Below are 22,718 nucleotides of genomic sequence, written 5' to 3'. Positions count from 1 at the left end.
GCTCCATTCACAGGAATTGTTCTTCTAAAAACAAATTGGCAAAAAAGAGCCTCTTTTTTGCCTATTTGTATTTCCTAGGGAGCAATGCACCTAGGATTTCACCATATTGAACACTTTAACCAGCAGCCGACAATGTTATCTTTGGCTGGTCTCCCTGAGATCAGTGATCTGTTTCCTGTATGGCTTTTCTAGAAATTGCTCCCACCTAGCCAAAACCCTGCTCCCCTTGATAAGGGGCAACACCCCGAAACAGCTGTCTGTGGATGGATACCTGGCCTTGGTTTTTCCCTTGTCATTACATTGACTTATAGGGCCACCTAATATAGTGGTTTGGGTGGTTTCCCTACAGGAGCCACACTTTGGCTGGGCCCTTCTCGGAGGGATATCTGGCTAGTCCTGTGTTTTGAAACTCTTAAATAAGGCTCCTTCCCTCTTTGTTTTTTGCATATTCATATTTGCCAGGGAGCAATGAACCTAGGATTTCATTGTATTGAACACTTTAACCAGCAGCCGATAGTATTATCTTTGGCTGGTCTCCCTGAGATCAGTGATCTGTTTCCCATAAAAACAAATGGGACCATAGTATGGAGACTGGTGTTGACATATGAAATTGTTCCAGAATTAAGCAATACATTCCCTCTGAGCATTCCGATAGTCTAATTTGGGGAGTAAACCACTGTTTCCATTCACAAACTGTCAGCATTGCTACTAAATACTTCTTGCTTTCCTCGTTGGTTTACCATTTACTGATTATTCTTTTAATAACAATTTGGTCTATTATTCTGTTGTCTTTAACCATGTCATGTACTTATGCTTGTTTCTCTGCTTTTCACTTGAGGTTGAGTTGATAACTGATTGGTTGTATAGAAATACTTGTGTACCAATATACCATATTTTTCGGCGTATAATATTATAAACGTATAAACGCCGGAAAATTTTAACCCCTGACGGAAGTTGCCGAAGCCTCTCTCATTCTCCCGAAGCTCTCCAGGCAGCCGAGCCTCTCCGATGAGAAGCTCGGCTGCTAGGGAGAGGTTCGGCGATCTCCGTCTCCGGCGCAGGTAGTGTAGGTCACACTGTCTGCGCTGGGAACAGCACCGGAGGCACGCGGAGGGCGGGAATGGGCCCTAGGTGAGTTAAATGTTTTTTTTTTATATAGTGGTCGCCTTATACGATGAGGATGGGGCCATTTTTGAGCCCTGCCACCGTATGGGGGGACCATATCTGGCGTATAAGACAACCGCAGACTTTAACCCCGATTTTACGGCGACTAGAGATGATCAAATCGCTCATCTAAACAAAGCGAAGTGCTTAATTTGATCTATTCTCTGTTCATCAAGCTGATGGTCTTTCAGCGCTTCTCCACTCCCTGACGCTCCATCCCGGGTCCGGGGAAAAGCTGGATCCAGTCCTGGGAACTGGGAGAAGTTTACCAGGATTGGATCCAGCTTTTCTCCTTCCTAGGAGGAGTGGCAGGGAGCAGAGCAGCGCTAAAAAGGCCGGTGGCTTGATGAGCGGAGCGCAGTTCAAACGAAGCCATTTTCTTAATTTAGATTTGTGATTTAGATTTAGTGATTCGTTTATCTCTACTTTTGAACTATAAATACTTTTTGCTTATTTTATCAACACGTCTATTTTTTTTTAAGATTCCTCTATAGCAATTGCTTGAATCTATATGAATATTTTTGTACTGAACGAATCCAGTTTTGAAATAGTTTATTAATAACACAAAAACGTAAGTTATATTCTTGTCTATTGTAACTCAGTTGTTGTATCCCAAAGTTCAAGCTATTTATAGTTCTATAATCCCTCTAAAGCCTCAGGAACATTTGATCATGGGGAAAAAATTGGATTGAATGAAATCACATAAAAAAAAAATGGAATCCAAAACTGTGAAGCAATAATTTACAGTATTAGGCAATGAGAAGTAACTGTAAAAGTAATTTTTTTATTTTTTTATTTTGTTAGGACATCGATTTTATTCCTGAAGTTGATGCTGGTAATCCTACTGCAGAAACTGTGCTACAGGCAACAGACTATGGATTCAGTGCAACTACATTCATACCAGACAAAGAGACCGATACAAATGAAAATACAGCAGAGGTTCCTACAAAAGGTATTAGTACATATATGACAGTACCTAACCTAGAAGAATATGAAACTCCACCTACTTCATATGAACATGAAGCAGATATCGATCTTCAAACACAATCATTGGAGGAGTTGATTGAAGATATCAACAATAAAGTCAGCGAAGGTTTTACCGTGCCTTTTGATACTCCACATGCCAATGGTAAGGAAAGTCAAGACGAACTAGAAGCAGTGCTAGAAAATAGTGTCGTAGACGCATCACGTGAGAAACCATCTGATATATGGGCTGGATTTGTACCCTCCTCTGCGGAGACCAACAATCTTGTTATACCCTTTTCTACTTTTATACCAGATACTGAAGTTCCATTAATAGATGATCTCTTTAAAGGGGACGACGGACATTTAACCACTACTAATGCTTTTGTATATAATGTAACCACTATACACATATTGGATACAGAATATCACACAGATGTGTCAGGCGATGGGCAAGATCAACTTGGTGCTGAGGAGGTAAATGTGACTGTGGAACCACCAACTGAGCACTTTTTGGGAAAGAATGAAGATTCCAGGATTTCTACAATATCCTACTTTACAGAAAGTCTTCCAGAAGTCGGTATGTAATAATCAAATGCATTATTATACTTTATAACTAAAAAAAAAAAAAAAAAAGTTTATTATTCAGTTTATAGAAACAGACTACTCCTACAATTACACCTGGTCCTATCTATAACACATAGACATATTCCCAAAAATAGAGCAAATTAATAGAGCCCAATAAATTTGGTTAATTTTGCTCTATTTTTGGTAGTATGTGTATGTTTTATAGATAGGACTAGGCATAGTTGTATTTGTGGTCTGTATCTAATATATTTCCTGGTCGTGATATGATGTTATAGAATACTTGTGTCCAGGGAGATATGTAGATGTTTATAGTATCATCTATAATTCTTAACCACTTTCAGACTTGGCAAAATACAATTTTTTGCTTTTTTTTCCCCACCTTCTAAGATCCAAGGGGGGAATTCATGATGTCTACAACTGACGCAAATTAGCCAAAAGCCTTAAAACTAAAGAGTTTGTGCAAAATTTAATCTATGCCATGCCCTAATAAAGGGGTTTTCTCATCTCAAAATCAATAGCACATCCAATAAATGTCTAAAAGATGAGGGTCTATCCCAAAATCCTGACGTATTTGGAAGTGGTTGGGAAACCCATAACAGCCAAGTCGGCTGCTTTACACATTTTGCATATTTTCCTTTTTTTTTTAACAGGAATCGAGTAAACAGAGTAGCCCTACATCCTACCCTCTTAACTCAGCAGTTTTGCCCTTGTACACCTTGAGGGTCCCACCTGTACACAACAATATGCTCCTTACACGGAAACTGCTCTTTCAAAAATGACTTGTCCCAAATTATGCAGAATGGTGTTAAAGTAAATAGGTTCCCTATGCATACCAAAAAGGCGGCTCCAGAATAATGCAATTCAATGCGCTAAGCCCCCCAAGCCCCTCCTTGATCTTTCCTACAGTCTTTTTTTATTTCACCTTCATTGCACATTTTTAATGAAATACTTCTGATTTTAGCTTCATTAAAGTTAATCCGTTCTATAGGACTCCTGTGGAGTAATTGTCTATATAAATATCTTTGTGCCAAGGGAATTACATTTTCAAACAGTTTATTAAAAACATAATCGTAAACCATAGTCTCTGGGAAGGAGTTAAGGACACAATGTAAAAATGTATTTGACTTGATATTAGTTAAGATTCGATACACGTCCACTGACTTTTATAGCATTCAGCTGACATACTGTTTTTGGTATTGTGCATCTGGTTGATTGTTCCAAATAGCAAATAAATCTGAAATGTTCTGCTGCTTGCATCAGCCCTGTGCACGTTTGTTGCATGCACAACGCAGTGTGCACATGTAAATGATAGACATAAAAGCCAAAAAGAATTAAAAGATAATGACAACCTGTCATCTTAAATAGTTATATTATATGTTGAATTATAGAAACCAATATGAATGTTATTAAACGTTTAGTGGTAGAGTATATCATTGCCTGGAATCATATCGTTTTTATTGCAACTGCCCGAGTTATTGTATACATTTTTTTCTACAGACCTTTATGTTTAATGCGGTAAATAAGTCAACATTAAAGGTGGAAAAGAATTCTTTTCTACTATAAATACAGCATATGGCATGCAAGCTCTGACAGGTCTATTACTAAAGCTCAATCATACGGATAAGATATTTCAACAATAGTCTGGATTAGAGATGAGCAAAGCAGCCAAAAATTCGTTTAGCAAGGTTCGCGAATTTTTGGGCAAGTTTGTTAAGATTTGCAAATCACAAATTCGCAAATTTCAGCCAAACTATAGTACTCCCAATATTGGAACTATTACAGAAAGGCAAATTTGTTAAAGCATGTTGTTGTAAAAGTGTCAAAAATCGGAAAATCGCAATTTAAAAAAAATGTCAATCAGCCAGTCACTCATTAAATTTCCGCCACTCCTCTCCCCCTTTTTTGTCCCTATATCACTCTGTTAGTCTCTCCCTGCTCTGCTCTAACTGCCTGCTGTCATCCTGCTTTCTCCTCCACACACAGCAGACTGGCCACCTCTGTTACCAATCCTCCTTATATAGAGGGGTAGGTGCTGACATCACAGAAGGGCCTGCAGCTGATTGGACGGGCGCTAGGGATTATGATTAATCCCTTACTCCCGCCCAGTGACGCTCCAAACAGCAGGTGTGGCCGCCATTTTGTTTTTTTTTTGCAAATTTCCCCAACAAATCTGCGGGAATTTCCTTTGCAGAACAAAGCGAATTGACAGCACAATTCGCAGGGAATCTTGATTCCCCACATTTGATTCGTTCATCTCTAGTCATGATGTATTCATGTAGCTCAATCTTCTTTTGGTCTATTTGTCATGTAGTACCATGCCTGTTGCATAGTCCCCTACGTTTAAAAGTCTATCAAGTTCTGCTTCTCTCAGATAAACTATATATGATTCGTTGTTTAGTTAAAGGGATATTCCCAACTTGAAAAGCTATCCCCTACCCATAAGATTGAGGATAATAAAAAGGTGGGGTCCAATTGTTGATCATGAGAATGGAGAAAATTTGTGAGAATGAATGGAGTGCTGGCCACACTCTTATGTTCTCTATTCATTCGGGGGCAATTTTCTCCATGAGTATGGAGATATAGGTATTAGGCTATGTTCACACTAGGTAAGAGACCGGCCGTTCTGTGACCCCGGCCGGGTCACGGAATGGCCGGTCTCTGGCCGGATCATCTCGGCCGGTACTTAAGATCTTTCCGGCCAAGGAGCTCTGATGTGGGCGCATCAGCGCGCGCCCGCATCAGAGCTTCCCATAGTACACAGTGAAGCAAGCGGCCGGAGCCACTCGCTTCACTGTGTGAACTGACAGGGTTTCCTACGGCCGGAATTCACTGAATTCCGGCCGCAGAAAACTGACCTGTCATTTTCTTCTGGCGCCGCACGGGATCGCGGCCCGAGCGTATACGATGTGTGTATGCTCCGGCCGGGATCCCATTGAACATAAGACTATGTTCCACCCCGCAAAACGGGGTAGTAGTTTTACGTAGTGTGAACATAGCCTTATTGCGTATGGTTAATGGATATGATGCCATCAGAAAATGACCTATTGTTTAAATCAAACATAGTATAGAGATATAGTAAATGTTAAATAATAACTTTTTGAGTGTCTTACAAACAGAATATTTGAAACTTTGAAAATAAGAAAATTGCTTATTTAAAAAAAAAAATACAAAATTATACTGATTGAGTTCCCAGCAGCACCCAATCAATGTTGTAAGGAGTCCCCCTAACATGTCTGTGGTTGCTCCTTCAGTACCTTCATATCCCAGTAAAATATGTTTTAATGCCGGCAGGGAAAGAGCTTGGAACTAGTTAACTGGGCTGGGACTAGTCACAGCTCTCTATTCTTTGAGCGCACTTCTGCGGCTAATTGACAGGTAAGGAGGCCTGTTAGCAGCCGAGCTAATTAAGCATTCAAATTTTGCTGTCAAAACTGAGCCCTCCATGGTGGTATATTGGCTAGATAAGCTCCCCACGATGTGATCGTGGGAAGATGATCTGTTATACTTACTGGCCCAGACCTTGCCAACGCCAGATCGGTGATCGTTAGAAGCTGCCTTCACCAGCCCCTAAAAATCGAGCTCTGATAACATAGATCAATGCAGTACATATGTATTACGTTGATCTCTATGAGTTGGTTACAATTAATGACAGAGGGTTGTGAGGAGAGTAAAAAACTATAGAAACTGAGCAAAGATAGGAAAAAATAAGATGAAATAGGGCTTGGGTAGGAGGATGAGGCTGGGATCGGCTGTTGGTAAAGGGTAATAGCTCCCTGTGTTATGAATTACTAAGATTTTGTTGACCCATTGTATTGATAGCATTTATATCTCATTACAGTGGCATTCAAAAAAGTTAAAGGGTCATAGTACAAAGAATTGTGTGTTAATGTATGAAGCATTTAAATGTTAACAGTAAAGATCACAAATGTAATACACACAATTTTGCAAAAGGTAGAGACATAATAATACATAACAATGCTGTACGTGGAAAGAAAGGTCAGAAGATGTGAAGAGTCAAGGGAAGTAACCCTTTTCATGCACAGTTCATAAAGAAAAAAACCTCTTGACATTAAAGTGTTCCAAATAAATGGATTGTGCAAGAAGTACTCTGCGTAACCTTCATTTTCCCAGGAGGGCAGAGGTTCAGAGCAGATATTGCTTTGAATTATGTTATCAGAGTCAAAAGGTGTCATCAGTGGTCACCCCGACTCGTACAATAAGTACAGCAAATCTCTTAGGAGTGTATGAGTGAGTATAAGACTTTTAAAATAAAATTCTTCAGCTATGCTAAGACAGATGAAAAAAGAAAAATTTAACGGAAACCAAAATGTTGGAAAAACTTCAAAGATAAAAAAAAAAAAAATGATGAAAGCATAAGAAAATATATCTCAAATATTAAAGCTTGAAAGGCAAAATGTCATCATAGGAAAATAAACTGGATGTTAAACACGTGATAACAGATTTATGCACAGTATAACCATTTTCTCTTTTATTAACACTTCCGTACCATTTCCGTACATTCCATTTATGTACAAATTCCGTAAAAAATTTTTATGTGACCTGGTTGCTGAAGATACAGAGATGCTGCTGGTGCCAGACATTTTTTAAATCTCTGCCCTGTTCCCGCCATCTGTGTCGGTTTCATGATATGCAAATAGAGGTGAGTCCAGCGCCCCCGGTACACCAATATCTCCTTCCCTCACTTATGCGCCCCTTGATTCTGAAGAGGGTTGCCTCACCAAGGGAAGGGAATATCTGTGCACTGGATGGGGTGCTGGGCCCATCTGCAGTGCACCCAGTGGTCCTATTTGCATTTAAAGAAACCAGGCCGGAACTGGGCAGCGGTTTGCAAAATGGACGTCACCACAGGGACCTACGTGTCGGCGCCGACCAGGTCATAAAAAAGAAAAATGTTTAAGTAGAGAAATTGTACATTCGCTCTAAAAAATCTACAATGAACAAAAACTTGAAGTGTATTTCATTGCTGATGGGGTTTTTTTTAGGAATCCATTTTAGATGATAGCTTGCCTTTTTCATCATGTAGATCATCCTGCTTCTCAATTTCCATACATTTTTAGGCTGGGTTCACACTACGTATATATCAGTCAGTATTGTGGTCCTCATATTGCAACCAAAACCAGGAGTGGATTAAAAACACAGAAATGCTCTGTTCACACAATGTTGAAATTGAGTGGATGTCCGCCATTTAATGGCAAAGGCTATTATATTGAAATAATGGCAGTTATTTACTGTTATATGGCGGCCATCCATACAATTTCAACATAGTGTGAACAGAGCCTTTCTGTGTTTTTAATCCACTCCTGGTTTTGGTTGCAATATGAGGACCACAATACTGACTGAAATATACGTAGTGTGAACCCAGCCTAAACCAGACACACCTGAACTCACCAGAGCTAAACAAGGTCTCTTCTAGTGTTTGGTCTGTCAGGGCAAGTGCATGCATGGTAGGTCCCGGTAGATGATAACATGAGGGGCACCTGTGCTTGATTTCAACAAGCCTAAGGGAGACCTGCCTGTCATTCAATCTGGGAGGAGATGGGGGCAGGGGAGCATTATGAGGAAATGGGACAGCGGAGCAAGGTGGGCACCAGTCCATAACATTGTCAATGAATAAAAAAACTTGCAAAATTTAACCAGGCATATTAAACAGGGCTAACTCTATAATGTATGTCTTTTACTATTGATGCCTGGCAGCCATTTTGTGTCTCCACTCTGTGTTAGAAAAAAGAATCGGTCTTATAATGGAGCTCTATGGACTATTTTGTTCTTTCACAGAACGGGGAGAGGATGCCTGCTCATTTTCCATGCTCATTCTCCACATTGGTACGGATCTGAACACTTCGACCCAGACTGATCAAAACTTTTGACGTGTCAAAAGTTTTTGAAATGACATTGACACTTTAAGTTTACATTTATACTTGCGTCCTTTGTAGGCACTATTCACCTTTGTGTCGGATGCTCTATTCAGTGTCTGATGTACGTTCCATCACATTCGACAAGGGCAATAGCGTTGTATTCTTCATGTCACAACAATGGACGTCGCTACTGAACCCTGACAGACACCATTTATTATAAGTCAATGAGATCCATTGTCAGTGTCAGCAGTCATACAAGGGATCCTTCACTGCTTTGTGGCTTCAACAATAAACCAATGGTGTAAGAACTACACTCCAATAGAACATGCCAAATTTTTACACAACACTTATACAGTATATATGCCTTTAATCCAGCATCTGATAATATAATACAATATAAATAAAATGTGTACTTGTATTAGATCAAACACAGATCAGAAAACTAAAAAAAGGGGTTTTTCGATTTATTATTACTTGTCCCCTATCCACAGGATAGGGGACGAGTATGAAATTGCATGGGGGCCAAACTCTGGGTCCCCAAGGGATTTGTAGATTGGTGCCCCAACCATTTTGTGTCAAATGGAGCCATGGGTGGGCATGTGTTGCTCCATAGAGAATGAATGGTGCTGCAGGTCACGTGCCGTCCCACAGCGCCATTCAAAAAAAGCAGTCGGGGGACGTTGGACCCCCCCAATTTCATACTTTTCCCCTATCCTGTGAAAAGTTAGAAAACCCCTTTAAGAAAGAAAAGTTTAACAACATCTAATTATGTTTTAAAATTTCATTTTTAAGGATTTGCGACTTTTACTAGTGAGATTCCATTTTAGGACTGTTAATATGCCAGTGTCTATTATTCAGATTCCATTGAAGCCTAGATTAAAGGGACTCTACGGTACTTCAGTATTTATAGTTATGTGCATTATGCTGAAAGCTTTGCACTATTTCTGTAGCTACACCATATGTTCATCCCCCATATTATCTCGTAACATTGATATTCATACAGCAGTATCTGTGTAGTACAATGTATCGATTCACATTGTGTCGTTTTAAAGAAGCCAGGAAAGTAATGAATTACTGGCAGCTTTTTTTTATATATATTATTAGACATATTTAATAAATTTAATAATTTATTTAATAATAATTTAATAATTCATAAATCTTATAATAAGCATTGCCCTATTACATAGACAACTCATTTCTGCTTCCCTGCTCTACCCTCCCGCCATCATATTTCCTTCCCGCTTCCCTTTTACCTCTTCTAGAAGGATTTTTTTTACATTCATTTATTTTTTGGAATGCTTTCTGACAATCTCCATGCTAATTGACAATTGAATTTCTTGAAAAATATATTCTTTCTACTGTTCAAATTGGCTGTGACATTGCTCTACCTTCCCATTCAGGAGCCACTGACATCATATTATTATTAGACCAATTCCTTCCAAAGTGCTGGCTGTTAATGTTGTCAACCAAATATCTATATCTAGGAGTTGATGTATACAATCACTTAGTGATAATACATTTTTCCAGCTACAGGATGTGTAGCTTATGCTCTTTTTTTTTCGAAATTCTATAGAGCATCTTAGGTCATCTCTAACCTTAGCCTTTATAGAGAATACAGTTTCCTTCATAAAAAGAATGTGATCCACTCACTTTCTGGAAAACAGGGCTTCCCATTGTATTCTTCTACACAATCAGGGTATGTTCACACTGAGTAAACCAGGCGGAAACCCCCGGCGCATCCCCTGCCGCGGAACCTGCCTGCTTGAGTGTGTCAATGGGATGCCTTTCGCGCCTCCGCTCTCTGCTCAAAGAATTGACAAAACCATTCTATGAGCAGAGAGCGGAGGCGCGCAGAATTTCGCCTGTTTTACTCATTGTGAACGTACCTTCTTTTTAATTGTCCCATTTATTTTTGTGTGGAAACCAGCAAAAAAAACACAAAAATATTTTAATTTAGTTTTTTGTTTTCTGTTTGTAAGACAGTCATACCACACAGATATGTCTACTTGGCATCATTTAGTAAAGATCCTTTAACTTTTATAAAATGTTAGAAGGCTTAAAGGGAATTTACCACTCTGTACCCCATTTGTTTTTTTTACATGAACAGACCAGCACTGGTGCGGGGATGCCGGTGCCACAGTCCTTTTTTTGAGCCCCTTCCCGATTCCCGCACATAGCACCGGTCTAATACCGAGCACTGGCCTGGTTACGAAGCACTGGAGGCTGGCCCGACGCCCCCCCACCCCCCGTGTGATGAAACCCCCTCCCCTCTGTGACGTAGCTCCATTAGAATCAATGAAGCCGTGTCACAGAGGGGAGATCGTCACACTGGGGGAAGGCAGGCCAATCTCCAGTGCTCTGGGAAGGACTAGTGTTTACGAACAGACCGGCATCGTGCAAGGGAACCAGGTAGTGGTTCAAAAAAAGGACTGTGCCGCTGGCATCACCGTGCCAGTGCCGGTCTGTCCATGTAAAAAACCCAAAGCAATGTACCTAGTGATACATTCGCTTTAATAGAGATGAGCCCAACACGTGCATGCTCTTGTTCGATCTTGACATTTCGATCTCGACATTTGAATAGCGGTAGCTGATGGCTATATTTATGTTTTTCCGGCGGTACTCGGGCTGTCTCCTCCTTCCCCACGGACCGAGAAGGCATTGGGAATCAAATGCTGCACGTTCGAGAACATTCGAGTTCGATCAAACCAAAGATTTCCCAATGTTCGATCATCTCTAATCATTTCTGGTTCCAACAAGACCTCCACTCGATCACTGCTCTCCCCTTGTTGGCTTCTCACACAACTGCCTCCAAGATTTTTCCTATAGCCCTATACTCTGAGACTCACTACCCTAACACACTCAGCGCTCACCAACCATCACAACTTAAAAACCAAACTCTTCAGACAGGACTACAACCTACATTGACCCTGCTGCCACCTCACCGCACTTTGACCAGCTGCTCTCCTCACATACTGTCTCCCATCCTTCACCTTCTAGATTGTAAGACCTTTTGGGATGGGTCCTCTTTCCCTACGTAGTCTATCATTAATTTTATTCATTGTGTATGTTCTTTTTTGTATGTCATGATTTGTATGTTAACCCCTTATCATACAGTGCATGTATAGGGATGAGCGAACCTCGAGCATGCTCGAGTCCATCCGAACCCGATCGTTCGGTATTTGATTAGCGGGGGCTGCTGAACTTGGATAAAACTCTAAGGTTGTCTGTAAAACATGGATACAGCCAATGACTATATCCATGTTTTCTACATAGCCTTAGGACTTTATCCAACTTCAGCAGCCACCACTATTCAAATGCCGAATGCTCGGGTTTGGATGGACTCGAACATGCTCGAGGTTCGCTCATCTCTATGCGTGTATAGTCCTCTGGAATCAAGGGCACTTCAAAAAATAAATAATCTTCCACCAATCCAATGTCATGTTTCCTAACATAGCTACTCCTAGTCAAGGCCAGGGTTGTCATAGATCAGACTGGATTGATATTATCCCTTCATCTCATTATTACATGAGGATGAAAAAAACAGATAAACAGTATCCAGCTACTGCTTATCCTTCATGCCTACTTAACATAGCAATCGCATTCCTGGGGCAGTCAAGTCTGATACCTATATAAGTATTCTATTCTAACGTTTAAGTTCTGACAAGAAAAGCATGTTGGTATGATAAATGATACAATGGATGACATAGATCCTAGTCAAATCCAATCCATTTCAAGACCATGAGGGCTGGCTCCCAGACGATCATGTAGTACTGATAGAAAAAACCTTGATTCTGAATCTGACCTAAGATGACAGCCTGCCTTCCGCAATGACACGGACTCTGATACTTAGGATATGACATCAATGTCCAATTAGCGAGGAGCCATCTTCAACTTTTTCATTGACAGTGTCTTATTCCTTAACTGGAAAAATTTTAAAAATTGCCAAGCTGCCACATTCACTAGATAGGAGCTATGTTACATCCAGGAAGGGTGTTACAGACCTTTTACAGTTGTATTAAGATCTACATAATGTAGTGGCACAGCAAAACAAATAACAAAATGCTGTAAACTTGCTACTACATCTATGGAAGTAAGATAAACTTATACCTGAGCTACTGTACAAGTTATACGTTCAGCCAATGCAGATAGAGATTAAATATAGGAGCTTTATTAATACAACAGTATTATGTGTAGAGAATAGTGCAGCCCTGTGCCCAGGGGTGATTCTAGCCTCTCTGCTGCCCGAGGCGAACTATAGAATGACGCCCCCCCCACTGCTGTCCCCAATAAACATAATGTTTGGTCCCTTGCTGCACAGAGGATGTCAGGAGAGGAGGAGGCTGACTTTATAGGAGAGGTCCCAGCAGCACAGAGGATGTCAGGAGAGGAGGGGGCTAATCCTATAGGAGAGGTCCCAGCAGCACAGAGGATGTCAGGAGATGAGGGTGCTAATCCTATAGGAGAGGTCCCAGCAGCACAGAGGATGTCAGGAGAGGAGGGTGCTAATCCTATAGGAGAAGTCCCAGCAGCACAGAGGATGTCAGGAGAGGAGGGTGCTGATCTTTTAGGAGATGGTCCCCCTCTTCCCCCCTTATAGATGGTCCCCCTCTTCCCCCCCTTATACATGGTCCCCCTCTCCCCCCTCCCTTATAGATGGTCCCCCTCTTCCCTCTCCCCCTCCCTTATAGATGGTCACCCTCCCCCCCTTATACATGGTCCCCCTCTTTCCCCCCCTTATAGACGGTCCCCCTCCCTTATAGATGGTCCCCCCCTTATAGATGGTCCCCCTCTTTCCCCCCTCCCTTATAGATGGCCCCCCCCTTATAGATGGTCCCCCTCTTTCCCCCCTCCCTTATAGATGGTCCCCTTCCCCCCCCTATAGATGGTCCCCCTCTTCCCTCTCCCTTATAGATGGTCCCCCCCCTTATAGATCGTCCCCCTCCCTTATAGATGGTCCCCCTCTTTCCCCCCTCCCTTATAGATGGTCCCCTTCCCCCCCCTATAGATAGTCCCCCTCTTCCCTCTCCCCCTCCCTTATAGATCGTCCCCCCCCCTTATAGATGGTCCCCCTCTTTCCCCCCTCCCTTATAGATGGTCCCCTTCTCCCCCCTATAGATAGTCCCCCTCTTCCCTCTCCCCCTCCCTTATAGATGGTTTCCCCTTATAGATCGTCCCCCTCTTTCCCCCCTCCCTTATAGATCGTCCCCCTCTTTCCCCCCTCCCTTATAGATCGTCCCCCTCTTTCCCCCCTCCCTTATAGATGGTCCCCCTCTCCCCCCCTCCCTTTTAGATGGTCCCCTTCTCCCCCCTATAGATAGTCCCCCTCTTCCCTCTCCCCCTCCCTTATAGATGGTTTCCCCTTATAGATCGTCCCCCTCTTTCCCCCCTCCCTTATAGATCGTCCCCCTCTTTCCCCCCTCCCTTATAGATAGTCCCCCTCTTTCCCCCCTCCCTTATAGATCGTCCCCCTCTTTCCCCCCTCCCTTATAGATGGTCCCCCTCTCCCCCCCTCCCTTATAGATGGTCCCCTTTTCCCCCCTATAGATAGTCCCCCTCTTCCCTCTCCCCCTCCCTTATAGATGGTTTCCCCTTATAGATCGTCCCCCTCTTTCCCCCCTCCCTTATAGATCGTCCCCCTCTTTCCCCCCTCCCTTATAGATCGTCCCCCTCTTTCCCCCCTCCCTTATAGATCGTCCCCCTCTTTCCCCCCTCCCTTATAGATGGTCCCCCTCTCCCCCCCTCCCTTATAGATGGTCCCCTTCTCCCCCCTATAGATGGTCCCCCTCTTCCCTCTCCCCCTCCCTTATAGATGGTTTCCCCTTATAGATCGTCCCCCTCTTTCCCCCCTCCCTTATAGATCGTCCCCCTCTTTCCCCCCTCCCTTATAGATGGTCCCCCTCTCCCCCCCTCCCTTATAGATGGTCCCCTTCCCCCCCTCCCTTATAGATGGTCCCCCTCTTTCCCCCCTCCCTTATAGATGGTCCCCCTCTCCCCCCCTCCCTTATAGATGGTCCCCTTCCCCCCCTCCCTTATAGATGGTCCCCCTCTCCCCCCCCCCCCTGCACAGCAGATAAAACAAAAAACAGCACACAACTCACCTGCCCTCCGTTCCCCCGTCGAGCCTCTCTGGTCTGGTCCCGGCTGATGTGCGGCTGCCCGGGGTGTCCCGTCCTGTCCCCGGCAGCGCGCGCATCACAGATCTCCTTGTGCGCCTGCGACTTCCGGCGCACGGGGATCTCTCTGATGCGCGCGCTGCCGGGGACAGGATGGGACACCTCCGGCAGCCGCGCATCACCCGGGGGACTAAAGGCTGCATTCCCACGTTCCGTGATCCTGACGGATCACGGACGTGGAATGCATGTACTGGAGCCCCCCCGCCCCCGGACAGCATCTGTAATGAGATGCTGGGAGCGGGGGGGACTGTATTCATAAGCGCCGCGCTGTAGTAACAGCACCGCGCTGCTGATTTAGTACAGCGCGGCGCTTATGAATACAGTCTCCCCCGCTCACAGCATCTCATTACAGATACTGCCCGGGGGCGGGGGGACTCCGGTACATGGTACAATCAGTGGCGGATTATAATGTGGGCGGCCGCCGAACCGCTCATATTATAATCTGCCACTGAATGCCGCCCCCATGGTGACAGCTAGTGGCGCCGCCTGAGGCAGACGATTCAGGTCGCCTCATGATTGCGGCGCCCCTGCCTGTGCCGAGCCCTCCCAATGACCCTACCTACTTGGACAATCCAACCCAGCTGGTGACCCAGGGGGCTTGAACTATACGGGGGTAATAAGATACACCAAAGAGAAAATTAGAATCCATAGTCATAAGTGGTATAGCCAGAGGCCAGAACCAGAAGACAGCATCGGAACACAAACAGTGCCGAAGGCAAAGTCAGTAACAAGCACGGGGTCAAAAGCTGTCTGAGACATTCTAGAAACATCAATAGGTAGAGATGAAGATTTGGACTTTGACTTTAAGTTAGGTTTGTTTTTTGTTTTTTTTTGGGGGGGGTACTTCTTACCCCTTACCCCCCCCCCCCCCTGCTTTCCGCTCCAGTAGCTTAGGGGAGGGGGGGTTATATTATAGGGAATTGCCAAAAATTAAATATGTTTTTATCAAATATTGTAAGGGATGTTGAATCACCATAATTTTTTCCATGCATTTAAGTTAAAATAACAATAATAAAAATAATAAAATTAAACAAAAAAATAAAAAAGCAGTCAAACCAGGAGATAATGTCAAGTCCAAAATGATGGGCAGAAGGGTCTGGTCAGGGATAACAGCACACAGTACTAAGCATGAGAAAGAAAAATTATTCTAACAATAGCTGCCGAAGTTCCATAGAGAGCATGTGACACCGGTGTAGAACCTGATTGGCCCCGATACTGCTTTGACAGCCTGGTTTGTCTTCTGTTATGGCGATAAGCCCTGATATTACCCAGACAGGTTTCCAGAGTGACATAGCAATGGAGGGTAGTCAGTCTATGACAACCAGTAGTCAGGATTCGTTGCCACAGGTCAAGGCACTGCCTCATTGTATATAACAAATTTTGAACCAGATGAGTATGACAGATCAGTCTGAGGTGCTAGACCATGGTCAGTCTACGGGAGTTTTTCTCTCTCTGCTTTTCACCCTCAAAATCAGTGGAAATATCCATTTTTCTACCAATCTCTTCTTCGAACACTCATACTTTATACTAACACAACTACAGCTCGATACTTTGCTTCATCTTTGTATTTCTACATAAATTATTCCTTACACTTGTATACTCATAAACCGTGAACTTTTTCCTTTTGGTGACATGCCGCGCACGTTATGTAGATGATGGATCTTCCACGCTTTTCTGTGGATAGAAACCTTGTGGCAGTAAAGATGAAATTATGCTTTGCTGTCCATGGGAATTTTATTGGATTAGTAGATGCAGCTACTGGGCACTGGGCATAACTAAATCCCTTAAATAACATGGTTAATACTTCTTTCATATTTCTATGATGGAATAAAAGCAACTGCCCTTAACTGAAAATAACTACGCTCCTGTTAACTATAGTTCACCTCTGTTACTTTGCCTAAAAGAAAGTACTAAGTATAGTTAGAACATCCTCATGCTAATCCTTCCTCTGGGGTCCAGTAGTACACAAATTTTTTTAAATCAGATTATTTTTATTGGCAATTTTCCACACACAAAAAGCGTGCCTTTTTTTATTGAACATACAAACAAAACAAACCCCCCATCCTCCCCCCACCCACCTTAAAGTACCAACCCCCCTCCCCCCTCCCTCCCTCGAACCAACTTTAACAATAATTGTAGGAAGGCAACAACATTGGTCAGGCTAAACAAAGAAGAACTATTATCATATAGCTTTTTTGAATTCCGATGTGCAATTCTCCACAATGTCATCCATTAAGAAACAATAAGGCACATTATCATTGTTTAAAGACTCAAGTATGAGCTTCCTTAACAGGAGCCCGGTTGTCCAGTCAAGGCACCCACCGTCAAAAGAACCCAGTCATCTACCGTGCATTGCCTCTTCTTCCTCCCCTTGTCTCATTACGGCGAGCAGTTGACACAGCCCGGTCTGACAATGATAAGAGAGCTTCCATTGGGTTACGTCTAAGAGTAGTACACATATTTACTGTGCCTCGAATATATGCATCAACTCTATAAAATCTGTAAAGAATTTAAAGTGTCACTGTCGCATTTTTTTTGTTGTTGCAGAAATCAATAGTACAGGCGATTTTAAGAAACTTTGTAATTGGGTTTATTAGGCAAATATGCCATTATCTGCATTCAAAAATACTTTCTCCAGCCCCCCCCCCCCCCCTCCTCTCTCTCTCATTCACTTCTCAATATCAGAAAATCTCGACTCTTTTACATCAGTCAGGCCCTGTGTGTTCTAAGGAGAGGGGAGGGGAGGAGGGAGATTAGTCGCCAGCAGAGAGCCGAGAACAAAGGATTACACAGAGGGGCCTGTGTGAAAGTGGTATTTAGAGGTCAGAGAGGTCAGTTCTGATGAGATAGCCCAGCGATGTAGCTGTAAATTACCTCTTTGTTTCCTGTTTTGGTGCCTTATCTCCCTCCACCCCTCCCCTCTCTATAGAAAACCATGAAGACAAGGGGAGAGCTTCAAACTGCTTTTTCAAGCTAAAAATGCATTTTTCAGCTAATAAACCCAATTACAAAGTTTCTTAAAATTGCTTGTACTATTGATTTCTGCAAAAAAAAATTAACCGACAGTGACAAGTTAAGGAAGAATTCTGACATGGCTTCTTTTCCATTATTATCGACCACTTATGTTCTGAAAGTCTCGTAAACGTTTACTAGTTGCTGTATTCAGTCTGTGTTCATATATAAATTAGAGACACCATTAGGCTATGTTCACACTACGTTTAACAGTGTCTGTTGCGTTAAACTGTGGGCCACAGGGCTGCGTTCAGCACATTCCTGCAGCCGATACCTCTGTATCAGCTGTAGAGATGAGCAAACCGGTTCGTCTGCTATGGGATCCGAGTCCGATCGGATTCGGATTTTTGGAAATCCGCTCTGATTTTTCTTTTTCTTGCATTCTAAAATGGCAGCCACCATTCTAGAAAGCAGGAAGTGATGCGGGCGGGAAAAGTGCTTTCCCATGATGCCCGGAACACATCCAATCAGAAAGGATCTTGTACTAGCCCTGTATGATGTCGGTATTGCTTTAAAAGGAGCAGTCACATGACCGCACCACGCAGTGTGTAGAGGGAGAGAGAGAGAGAGGAAGCAAGCTGTTGTTGTGTACTACAGACTACTGAGAAGATATTGTGGGAAAGGAAAGATTAGGAAAGCGGAGAGGAAAAACATCTAGTGATTGAGAGAGAAATATAGAGAGGGTGAAAGATAGATTAGGCATAGGACAGCAAAGGGTGCACGGAACCAAAACGTGCAGTACAGATATACAAGTCCTATACTTCTGATAGTGTGTATATCACATCTGTCTTATCCTGAGAGACAAAAATATCTGGTTCAGGTGTATAGCATTGTATCTTAAAAAAAAGTGCTATATACCCAATTTCTATACTTGGACCCTTCTGATTGAAAGTGTGTATATCACGTCTGTCTTATCCTGAGAGACTAAAATACCTGGTTCAGGTGTATAGCATTGTATCTTTAAAAAAGTGCATGTTGACTACTGTTGCTCCTGCCTGGCCTCCATGTTGGCTACTGCTGATCCTGCCTGGCCTCCATGTTGACTACTGCTGATCCTGCCTGCCCTCCATTTTGACTACTGTTGCTCCTGCCTGGCCTCCATGTTGGCTACTGCTGATCCTGCCTGCCCTCCATGTTGGCTATTGCTGCTCCTGCCTGGTCTCCATGTTGGCTACTGCTAATCCTGCCTAGCCTCCATGTTGGCTACTGCTGCTCCTGCCTGTCCTCCGTGTTGGCTACTGTTGCTCCTGCCTGGCCTTCATGTTGACTACTGCTGCTCCTGTACTGGCCTCAAATGACTATTGCTGGACCTCCACTGGCCTCCAATGACTACTGCTGCTCCTTCGCTGCATTTGTGACCTTTTTCCTGCATAGACCCTGTAATGGTGAATTTCCTGCATAGACCCTGTAATGGTAAATATTGTTTAAGTCTAAAAAAAAAAAAAATAGATTTTTAGATTTCGAAAAGATAATAATGTTACTGACATGTAGAGCCCTAAATTCAAACAAATACACTACCCCGTATCATATAGATGCTTTAAACTATAAAATCCGAAGAAATCCGAAATTCGGTCGGACCGAACTTTCAGAAAAAATCCGACTTTGAAAAGTTCGCTTATCTCTAATCAGCTGCAGGAACGTTTTTTTTTTTGTTTTTTGGGGGTTTTTTTACAATTAACTTGCGGGCATTGTCAGGTGTGTCCGCAAATCAATTAACCATTAGACGACTTCACATTGTATGAACAGCTATTATTTCTGGACGCTGTTCGGTGGACAGCATCTGGCGTTAAAATAACAATTTGTGCGTACAGCAGACGATATTGCATTGACGTCAATGCAATCAGCGTCCGTTCTTTACTCAAAAATAACATAGTGTGAACATAGCCTTACAGTTGTAATTTTTCGTGAGGATAAAAAGTCTGAAAAGATTTTGCAAAAGCAGGTCGTAATTAATGACCATGTTTATTGTCTTGATGGTTATAAACAATTACATGTGAACTTTGCCATCCAATTTCCTATTGACGTCAACGTAGCACATTATATTGAAATTACAACCTTATTTTTACCTCCAACTTACAGACATATTTTAACTGTATTTTAGAATGTATGAACATACCCTTAAATTACAATTACAACTATACCTAATTTACATTACTTCAGAACTGAACTGGTCCCTAAAAATATCAAATTTGGAAATTTTCTTAAAAATTTGGAAAATTGCTTCTAAACTTCTAATGAATGTTGTAACGATTTGAAAAATTAAAAAGATATTTTAACAAATGACGCTAAAATAAAGTAGACTTACTGTAGATGTAAATTGATTAACTCATTTATGTGACATAATTATTTTTCTTACCAGCAGAGTTTCTGACCTAGAAAATATGCAAATTTTTACAAAATTTTGAAGTTAAATTTTGCGGGATACATTTAATTTTTCTCTCTTTTTTTAATCACTAACAATATGCGAAAAAAAACATCACTTGGATAAGTAAAAGCATCCCAAGGTTATTAACACAATAGGAGACATGTTATTTAAAAAAAATAATAAACTGGTCAATTAGACCTCTATTCATTTTTTAGCTTTCTATCTATGGGGCTGTATGGGAGCAAGCAGCAGTTTTGGAATTTGCAATAACAGTGTTGACTGTGTGGGACCAAGAATGTTATAATTCAACAGATCACAAAATTCCACACGTAACAATCCCAAATTAAAGTTTTTTTTTATTATTATTTCAAAAATTGGCCCCTATAACTTTTTAATATACTTTTTTTATCTATGGGGTATTTGGGGGCTTATTTTTGTGCATTGAGATTTGTAGTTTCTGTTTGCAAAAATTTTACTTTCTGAACACTTTTTATTCTTTATTCGTTTTCTGCAATGTAATATCACCAAAAAACAGAAATTTTCAAAGCTGCTATTTCTTGTGATTATGCTGTTGACTGTGCGATTAGAAATGTTAGAATTTAATAGGTCAACGTGTGGCAATACCGAGTTAAAGGGTGTTTTATATGAAAATTGGAAAAAGGGGGGGTGATTTGAATTTCAATTAGGGGAGCTTTTTTCATATTTTTTAAAACTTTTTTAGATTTTAAGCCCCCCCTTGGAGGACTGTTATAAACAATCTTTAGGTCGTTAGATTGCTTATACTGAACAATGCTTTGCTATTGCTTTGGTATTGATCAGTTAGATCAGTGCTAAAGTCTGCCATAAGCTGGTACGGCTGTCATAGTATTTTGTAGAGGTGCTGATCAGGAGCCAGACAAGCACATGATTGCTATAAATCATTGGCAGTTAAAGTGAATCTGTCAGATACAATTCACGTTCCAAACTGCTAACACTGTTAGATAGCTGGTAGGGCATGGAGACACGGGGTACATTTCACATATCCGTCTGTGCTTCTAGCACATAGAAAAACACTTTTATTCTACAGTGAAAGGTGCCGAGAGGCTTTCCCAATCCCCTGATCTTCTGAGCGCTGTAACACCTCCTGCTGTCTTATCCCAGACCCTGCATATAGCTCAGCTTGTAGCCATCATTCAAGCAGGTTCAGGTATGGGAGGGGGAGAACATTTTGCTATGTACTGGAATCGTGAATGCATATATGAAAGAATCCATACTTCTCCTTGACCTGACAGCTATCAAACAGTGTCAGCAGTTTGCAAAATGAATTGACAGATTCAATTTACATGGTTAAATTACTGATATCAGCATGATCTCTGATGTCAGTTAATAGTGGTGAGTCCAAGATGGTGGAAGCCACCTGCACCTATCATGCAAGCGTCACACACACACACACACACACACACACACACACACACATATATATATATATATTATATATATATATATATATATATATATATATATATGTTGCAGAGTGTTAAAGTGGTTTAGAAAAATGTTTAAAAATAAACAAAGACAAAAAATGTTTTCAATGTGGTGTCAGTAGCTTTTACGTGTATCCATCTATTATGAATAGCTATGTATTTCTAAAATCAGTACCCTAAATTACACAATAAATAAAGTCTCAATGAAATTTGTAGATCACCTGAACCAGATAAGCGCCCTCAGATAATATATATTTGGAGAATTCAATACTGTGTACAGCTCTGGTAAACAATCTGTAAAAATATTCTCCTTGCAACAAGACAAGTCACTGTAACTGCATGAGAAATGCATAGCGCAACAATCTCATTCCGCTCCGGAATTAAATGAGAATATGCAATGTTGGCTTCTATAGCATGTTGGAAGAAATGATCAGTTTTATTACATTCATCAAACCTATAAGCAAGATACAAACTGACAGACTGTATTTTGTGTCTGACAGACTGATCTGTCAGGGGTATGCTAGCTTAGGAGGAGAAATCTACTCGAGTGAAAAGATGTCACAAAACATTGGAAGCTGTGGATGTAAACCGGCTAATGCACTAGGTATGCAGGAGACTTATAGAAATCATTTTCTCTTCTACATTACGTATTTAAAGCAAGGCTAACACAATATAATTTTACTGAGAAAATACTGATGCTTCACTAAATTACCCTAGTGAGAAGGAACAACACATGGGTAAGACATTCATAGATTAGATGTTGCTGGTAAAAATAAAAAAAATATATATATATATTTTTTTTAAGCATATATGCCTTAAAGGGAAACTGTCAACAAGAAAATGCTATCTAATCTATTGCCATCTTGTTATAGAGCAGGAAGAGCTGAGCAGAGTGATATATAACTTTGTGGGAAAAGATTCAGTATAACTTGTAACTTGTTGATTAAAATTCCTGATCATTCTGTAGTAAAGAGTCCAGTGGGCGGTGTCACTCAATGGACGGGACTCTTTATTATGGAAAGATCAGGGATTTCAATCAATGATTTAAATGTTGTGTCAGACTGGAAAGAGTGCATCACTTCCTGAAGGGCATACAGAAGCTCAGAGGTGGTTT

General features: G+C 41.7%; 1 protein-coding gene across 1 annotated transcript in view; it reads left to right on the top strand.

The window, feature by feature from the left end:
* The window catches only part of IMPG1 (interphotoreceptor matrix proteoglycan 1), a 141,699-nt gene that overhangs the window by 59,314 nt on the left and 59,667 nt on the right, over positions 1-22,718 (top strand). Inside the window, exon 11 of the mRNA XM_069974176.1 lies at positions 1,969-2,707. Within this exon, the coding sequence (XP_069830277.1) occupies positions 1,969-2,707 (739 nt within the window). The remainder of the gene's footprint in view (positions 1-1,968; positions 2,708-22,718) is intronic.

The sequence above is a fragment of the Dendropsophus ebraccatus genome, chromosome 6 (genome assembly GCF_027789765.1).
Source record: "Dendropsophus ebraccatus isolate aDenEbr1 chromosome 6, aDenEbr1.pat, whole genome shotgun sequence".
NCBI lineage: Eukaryota > Metazoa > Chordata > Amphibia > Anura > Hylidae > Dendropsophus > Dendropsophus ebraccatus.
This window is presented reverse-complemented; position numbering and strand designations above follow the sequence as displayed.